This window comes from Actinia tenebrosa, unplaced genomic scaffold (assembly GCF_029948245.1).
Source record: "Actinia tenebrosa isolate PJP-AT-01 unplaced genomic scaffold, QUT_ActTen_1.0 PGA_scaffold2__45_contigs__length_23673736, whole genome shotgun sequence".
Classification (NCBI taxonomy): Eukaryota; Metazoa; Cnidaria; class Anthozoa; order Actiniaria; family Actiniidae; genus Actinia; species Actinia tenebrosa.
Genome location: NW_028292579.1, coordinates 22104069 through 22112457, shown reverse-complemented (window position 1 = coordinate 22112457; position 8389 = coordinate 22104069). Strand labels below are relative to the sequence as shown.

Genomic DNA, 8389 nt, shown 5'->3' with positions numbered 1-8389 from the left:
GATACGAAAGGAATAACGATATCCCGACCAGTTTCAAAAAAATAGCTCTTCCTTCCTCCAGAGGTTTGTCACGCTGAATTGGGAAAACATTGTCACACTACGAATAAGGTCTATTCTGCTGACAACTCTGATAATCAAACACCATCTGCTATTAGTGTCGTCACAACTCTCATTCCACAAAATACTTCTAAGTACTACTTAGGGGATTGGGTGTGGCATGACGACACTAATAGTGGCTGAGTAGGAGACTAATCTAGCAAGCAAGTAGCAAGGTCCTAAGGGTGTCTCAAATTTATGAGGCCCTGAAATAATCTGTTGACTGATCTAATTCAGATGAGGGCTAACTTACAGATTGAATTGGAATAGATAGGCCTTTTGCATTTCCAGGTCATGTGACCCTACCCCCTTAAAACAAGCAGTTGTGTCAAAAAGAGGGGAAAGTACGTCTTTTATAGGGAGGGAGGGGAAGGGGTTGGGTTTGAGAGTGGAGGGCCATTACTAAAAAAATAAACTTTTGTGAAGGGTCAAACCTTTTTTATTTTGACAAAAGCTAGAGAAGGGGTTAACTTAATAGGAGGGTCAGGAATTTCTTAATGAGTGTAAAAGAGGAGGGCTAGAACAATTAGAGGGGTGAGAGGAAAAGAATAACACCTGTTGTGAATAAAAAAAGCATTTCATTAATTTTTTGTAAAAAAGAAACGCCTTTAGATTTTATTGATACCATGAAATGACCGCTGATCAAAGGTCATCTAGGTCAGGGCATGGCTAACTTACGGATCAAATTGGAATTTAGCTGTTAGGTTTTGAAGAGGGAGGAAAACCATAGAAAAACAAAGAGACATCTGCTGTATGATGACAAGTTCAGAAATAGAACCCTAGACCCTGAAACTGAGACCCAATAGGTGAGAGGTGAGTGCACTACTACTACATCTTTGATTCCATATTCCTTTTTCTATGTCTTAATCAATAATCATTTAATAAATTAGCAGAGACCAACAGTAGTTTCTTAAATATATATTTTTATTTTAGATCTGAAATTTTCCTCTTTAATATTATTCCTTTGAAAAAAACACAGCAAACCGCATTATGTATAACAAGTTAATAAGAAGGAAACTTAACACTGAGTAAAAAGTTTGTAACTGTACATAGAGACCTTAGTCCTTTATTGAGTAAAAAAGTGGAATTCGGTGGATGAAAAGCCACTCTGTGGAAATGCCACTGTTAAAACACATTCATGATTTATAAAAAGAGATTTTTAAAATTTTCATATGGTGTTTTAGTTTCCTTCATATTGACTTGTTGTATTCAACATACCTAACTACATGTAATCCTAACCAGTAACTACTCAATAATCCTTACCATTACTGGCAGTATCTAACACATACAAATTCCCTTTTGTATTGTGGATTCAATATTAGAGCAGGCATTTTGTTCATTAAGGAGGTGAATCCAAAGATAGATTGCTTTAAATTTACTTGTAAAGATCCCTAAAGTTCTGTGGTAATGCCATGAAATGAAAAATCTTGATCTAACATTAACTGGAGGATATTTTCCTCATTTATATAACTCAAGAAGGCGAGATGAAGTATATATTTCCAAACGTGTGTCAGGTATCATTTTATAAAAAAATAGCAAAATTTCTATATCTCTATATTTCTTTTGATAATAATTATAGTACATGTGTATTCACATCATTATAAATAAATCTTCTGTTGCTAGGAAACCAATTTTTTGATTTACCACAAAAAAGCACATAGGAAAATAAATCCAACTGAGCAACAAATAAACAAATGCTTGCAAAAAAAACAACAACAAACAAACGAAACAACGAATCCAAGCCAACGCCAAAAAGTAGCTTGAAAACCAACATAATTATAGTTACGTTGGAGTGCACAATAATGGCTTTCCACTTTCTTTTTTAAGTTCTCTTTTCTGGTCACCGAAAATTTTCCCAGTCAAAGGTTGCCCTGGTGATTGTTGCTTAGGTGTCAGCTTCGTAGGTGAACTGTTAGGTGATTGCTGTTCTGATGAGTCCTGCCTTGGTGAGTGCTTGCCTGAAGAAGGGTTGCCTGATTGACTTGAGGGATGGCTTGACATGCTAATAGACCGTTCTCTAGATTCTGTCTCACAACATGATGCCGTACTTGTTAAACTGTCATTTGTTTCATTGCCGGATGAGCGTGTATTAGGCACTGAGTCCACAGATTGTCGTCTCACATGTGTTTGTTTGTGCATGTTTATACTGCGTAAGGAAAAGAGTCTTTGGGTTTGGCATTTCACACATTCGAGTATTTCTCGTCCTTGACGCGTTAGAAAGTGAAATTCTCCTTCTCCACTTTTACAGTTGCTGCAGATAATAATGCCATATGTTTTAATTAATAATTATTCATTACTTTATTACCGATATTATTATGAACAAAAAGGGATTATCTTTCTTAGTTACACTTATCCTTTCTTATGCAAGCAGAAATTTCAAGAAAACATGGTATATGAGAAAAAAGACCCTGCTGAATGGCATTTTATTTTTGTCATCAAATAGATGAAAAATAAATCGTCCTTATGCATGAGGGTAACACTTGATAAACATTGGCTAACAAACCTGTAGCCCTCATCCCATGATCAAATCTGAATCTAGACGTTGATTTTTGTGGGGGGAGGAAAACTGGAAAATCCAGATAAAAAACCCTCGAAGCACAGGGAATACGTCAAGCCTGGCAATTGAACCCAAGACTACAATAGTGAGAGGCTGTGCATTTGCAGGCTCTTGTGACTCTTTTTTCATACAAATGACATTATGCTTATCATACATGTAGCTCTATTAAACATTCCGAGGTTGAAGAAAATACTGGGTCAACTTAGGAGACACATTTTCAAGATGGGGCCTATTTCATTCTCTATAACAGCCCCAAAATGCCAACTCCACCCAGTTTTCTCCTCAACCTCAGAATGGCTTATAAATCTACAGTAATAGGAGGTTTACTAACCTTGCAGCTTTTATGACAAGAACTTTATCAATATCCTGTAAATGAGACAATCTTTGTAGTCTAAAGCTAGGCAGATATTCCAACTCCCACTGCATAACTTCTGACCCTGTTTTCATGCTGTGTAGACATAAGTATTCTTTTCTAACTGTGATGAGATAATCCCCTGATAAACCAATTTTTTCTGAGTCTGAAGTTTGTATAACAGATATTTCATAAAGACCTGCAACAAAAGTAGAATTTTCAAGTTATTAAACATGCACCAGATTTGCTGGTTAAATTTTGTACAATAGTGTTTTCATGTGAGGTCACAGCAACCATGTTGGTGTACCAAAACAATACATGTTGTATTAAACTCATAGAATTGAACTCTGTCTTAAATCAAAAATTGTGCAGGAGATGCTGTTGATTGGTACACCAATATGAAATTATCCATACCCATCCAATAGAGGAATTTGGAATTTCCAAGGGGTTGGGGGGTCTGAGAAAGAACAACAGAAATTATAGAGTTTGTATGGAAGAAAATTGGAATTTCAGGGAATTTCAGCGTCTTCAAAAAATTGCTCCGTGAGGGGGGTATGGATAATTTCTGGAGCTACACATTATTAATTTGTGGTATACATACCATATATATCTCCTCCTGGTACCGAAGGGAACATCTTAGGTTCAGGTAATACCAGTTCCTTTATAAGTCTAACCCATTCATGTGTGTTGAGTTCATTATATCCACACAAAAATAACTTCACTTCATGTGCCGCAACATGAAAAGCATATTCATGAGTCCTCGAGTGAGCATGATTAATACTTGTGACTCCATCTAATGGAATGACTGTCCTGTGTTTGCCGTCTGTGCAGGCTTTTTCACTGTGGTAATACTCAAGTTGGGTTTTCCCTCGCTTGGATCTTCTTCTTAAAACAAACCATTTTCTTTTCCAAGCCTGAAAAATGAACCATTATTGCATTTATTCATTGCCAGGTACACTTTATAAAAAAATAAAATGCTATAAAAAATAATAAGTTAATAATATTTAATTATACAGCTTCTCATTAATCCCATATAGGTAACTGCCCAATTATTTTCTTAATTGGACAGGTCTTGTTGATATGGGATTAATTAGGCAGCTATATAATTAATAGGTAAAGGGATTTTATGCTCCCCAATCAAGAAATAATTAGACTCAAAAAAATCCTCTGACTGCCAAATTGGACTCGGCCTACGGCCTCATACAATTTTGTCAGTCCTCAGAATTTTCCACGTCCAATTATTTCATATTCTCTGGACAGCATGGAGTCCTATTACATATACTAATATTATTAATATTTATAAAGAAATTTAGTGTGAACTCATACTATGGTCAATGTAATATGTGTTCAGTATGAGAAGGTAGCCGATTGATGATGCTCATCATATCAGTAATGTGTTGTATTTAAATGTGGCAATGCCTCCCGTATTTGATGATGAATGATGATGATGACAATGGACATACTGATAATGAATGATGATGATGATAAGAGCCACCTACAGCTAGAAAATGGTGGTTTTAAACAGTATTTCATGATAAGCAGCTGTAAGATGTTATTAATTATTGCCACATTTCAATCAGCTGATAAAAAACTTAGAGTCTTGTTATCTGCTCCAAATGGTGGTCAATTAAAAACTGACCACCATGTGCTGTCAGCCAAATTTTGTCAAACGGGAAAAATTCTATTAAAATCCAGCTATAAAATTGTCCCAAGAGAAAGAAAATGATGTCTCATTACATCAGCAATTTGGAAAATTGGCAAAATCTCAAAAATACTGTTTTTTTCATGCAACTCAGACTTCTAGATCTTTTATTGTTGTGTGTGTGTGATTTTTTTTTTGAAAAAAATCCAAAACAATTTGCCAACTAAAAAATGACAAACATTATGCTCTACCAAACAATTTCCTAGTTATGAATACCAGCTTATGCTTATTTAAAATTTTAATATTTTGTTTCATCATCCATGCAGAATGAAAATTTTTAGGTAATTCTGACAATTTCATTCAAACCAAGTCATACAATTATTATTTTTCCATATGCCTTGTGAAACCCGAATTAGGTTAATTGGATTGGCTGATATATAATTACAGGGAACTTACTGCCATTAGTTCTGGTCAGTAGTTAACAATATTGCAAGTACAGTATAGGGGATTGCTTTCACTTAGGAAACAATGCTTATGCCTTAGGCTATAAACATTACTCCTCGAATTTATGACCAATAAAGTAGAATGATGGAGTGATAGTTACGTAACAAACAAAGTGTACTATTATGTACTAAATATTTCTTCAACGATAAGGAACATAGTTTTCTAGCTTTCCGTAATAAGCGCCCATTTCCAGGCATTACAATGGCATTCCTTGTCAAAACTGATATGTGCGAAATTACATAGTCTTCACAAGCTAAGTTCTGTTATCATGTGCATGCTTCACTAATGGTAGATAAATTTGGTGGTAAACTTTCACCACTGTCTCTGTTTTGCTTTAGAATGGCTATTGCTTGTGATATGTCATGATTCCAGCCACTTTCTCTAATGTTACTTTTGTTCTCTTCCAATGATCTTGGTGTCTGTACTATATCTCTCAAACAGAATTACCCTTGCACGTATGTTATATAATGAACCAAAATATGCATTCTTTAGTTCCGATCACCTTTGATTCATCACACTCATAAATCAACCGTATACTCTTATAGAGGTGGTTATAATATAACGTGAGTTCCAGCCCTGCATTGTGAGGCCTTTTGATCAACCTGGCACCAAGAGGTTAGGTGAGGTGTGAGGTTCCTGTCCCTGCCTAAATTGAAAGAAATGCTTGGGCAAATTTGATGAAATTTCATAACATAAGGACAGCTCAAAGCATTTTGAGTGTACAGTAGAGTAACTTTTTCACATGCTCAAGAGATTGAATGAAAAAATATAAGAAGAGCATGAGTTTGCAAAATGCTAGTGTGTGTCTTTATGAGTGTCAAATTTGTGCCAATGACGTTGGAGATATAAGCTGTTGTCACCTACATTATAAGTATATGAATACTCCATGTGTACATATAGGTTTCAATTGTACCTTTTTCATATTTTTAATTAATTATATTTTATATGCACAATGAAGTTGTTTTGCGATGAATCAAAATAAGGAAAAAAAAAAAAAACGATTTTAACAAAAAGAATCCTTAGTAAATATTGGCTCGCATGGAATATAAGGCTCCTTGAAGTATCGCTCAGAAGTAATAGGATAAAATAGCTACATGCCCTGGAGGGAAAATAGCACAACCACGCGGTTCAAGACAACATAGCTGTCAAAACTAGCTACATTTTCCGGCCTCGAATTCCTTTCTTCTGGGGGATTAATTTCTTTCATTCCAAGAGAGTTAAGAAATTTCAGAAATATCGTGGTTTCTCGAATTATTTTAGCAATGATTAGCAAAGAAATAAAGGCACAAAGCATTAGTAATCTTAGAAACTGCGATACATGCGACCCCCACGTTGTAAAAACTGCTGAGCAATATCGCTTTATTGTTCTAACGATTCGAGTATAATTCAGAAAGAAAATGAACAATCCAAATAATTTCAAAAGCTATCAAAACTATTATTCTTTAGAAGTAATGGTAATTGCCTTCAAATTCGTGAATTCTTTGGCTCCCACATGTAAAAGATAATAAATCGACGCTACGTATAGCTAGAATGTCACGGAAATAATTGTTTACCAACGAGTTTCTAAATATAGAACTGAAATATAACCATATATCGAATTTCGATAATATTTTAGATTTTACACGCAAAGGCGCGGAAATCGAATCTATGTATGAAAATTCTCTATATTTATTAACTTATTGGTAAAAACAAAAGGATTTTAAAGGTCTATTATTGTTTTTATTAATTTTTTTTCTCGAAAGTTAATTGCAAAGCGTAAAACTTATTACCTACAAACATCGATTTCATTTAAAAGAAACGATTACAAAGTGAATCAGAAATTCTGTATTAAATTTAAGAAAAAAACGACAACAGTGAAATCTGAAAAATAAGATGAATTCATCCTAGAATCGTTAAGGCATAGTGCCAAAACAGAGAAAAACAAGGTCTGTAGTTGTTTACGAAAGGCCACGCCGTACTCACTCAAATACAAAATTCCCTCGTTTACGCCTAAAATCTCAAAGACTTTTACTTATTTTATACCAACCTTTAGCTCTTAATATTTATATTCTATAAATCTATAATAAGATTGCTGAAAAGTCTAGAAATATGAAAGTTATTCGCGCAAGAAGATGAATGTTTATCACACGTTCACAAGCAAGAGATTTTACGTGAGAGGAATACATTATCGCAGGCTAATTTTCTTCAATGGATTCGAATCATCACAAGTAGTAGTGAAATAAAACTACATTTTATTTCGAGGACTTACCTTTTGAGCTACTTTACGTTCCTTTCTCGGCAGTTTCATATCTAAATATCCACATTTCACTAGGTCTTCGTAGGTCGCCATGTCGGGTCTCATCGACCAACAACACTACGATATCCTTCCAGTAAACACATAGATCCGCTTTAAAAACGCACTTCTTAATCAAAACCAAAGCACAAACAATAATTTTTAGACTAGGAGATACGTCTTTAACTAGTCTAGTCGATGCTAATGGCTCAAATTTGTCTCGGAAAATGAGTTTTTGGATTCTCTGTGGGAGCGTGTTGTTTATCGAAGCCAAGTATTCAACTTGTTTTGATTCACATGCTATTAAGAGCAATAGGGGGATAGAACCAGACTCCCCGACCGAGCCTCCTGTCAGATGGCAGATTTGTTTAGATGGGACGGAACTAAATAATAACCTTTTTCATAAAGTCACAGCCAGTCTTAATTGAATAAAATAAATAATGATAAAGAATATGATAAAATAAAGAATAAAATAAGAATACACGTAATAGGAATTGTGTTTTTTACTCCTCTTAGGGGAGGGGTGGAATGGTAAATTAATTATCTAATTAATTATTTACACATATCTGAGTAATATTTCATAAGTTGTTTTGTTATTGTTCAATTTAAATGCGATTTATTTCTTTAAATGTTTCACCTTTTTTTCGTTTTGTTATTGTTCAATTTAAATGCGATTTATTTCTTTAAATGTTTCACCTTTTTTTCGTTTTTTCTCACTTTCTTACTTTTTTCTTACTTACTTAATTACTTTCCTTCTTTCTTTCCGCTTCCTTGCCTGCCTGCCTGCCTGCCTGCCTGCCTGCCTGCCTGCCTCCGCTTCAAAATATTGTTAGTTGCTCTCTCATCTTTGATCGCCCCACTGACCCCCGTTCACACTTCATACCTGATAATATAAAGCATATCCCGCTCCAGTTGTCTAAAAAGACGTGATTTCCCCTCTATATACTCCGACCCCCGTTGCTGATT

General features: G+C 34.8%; 1 protein-coding gene across 1 annotated transcript; it reads right to left on the bottom strand.

The window, feature by feature from the left end:
- Positions 1-1017: 1017 nt before the first annotated feature.
- Positions 1018-7721, bottom strand: LOC116298129 (docking protein 5). The gene is made up of 4 exons (XM_031706501.2): positions 7400-7721; positions 3607-3919; positions 2985-3204; positions 1018-2347 (listed from the first exon to the last, which is right to left on the bottom strand). The coding sequence occupies exons 1-4, from the start codon at positions 7490-7492 to the stop codon at positions 1879-1881; spliced, it is 1095 nt and encodes a 364-aa protein (XP_031562361.2). The 5' UTR covers positions 7493-7721; the 3' UTR covers positions 1018-1878.
- Between the last annotated feature and the right edge of the window lie 668 nt (positions 7722-8389).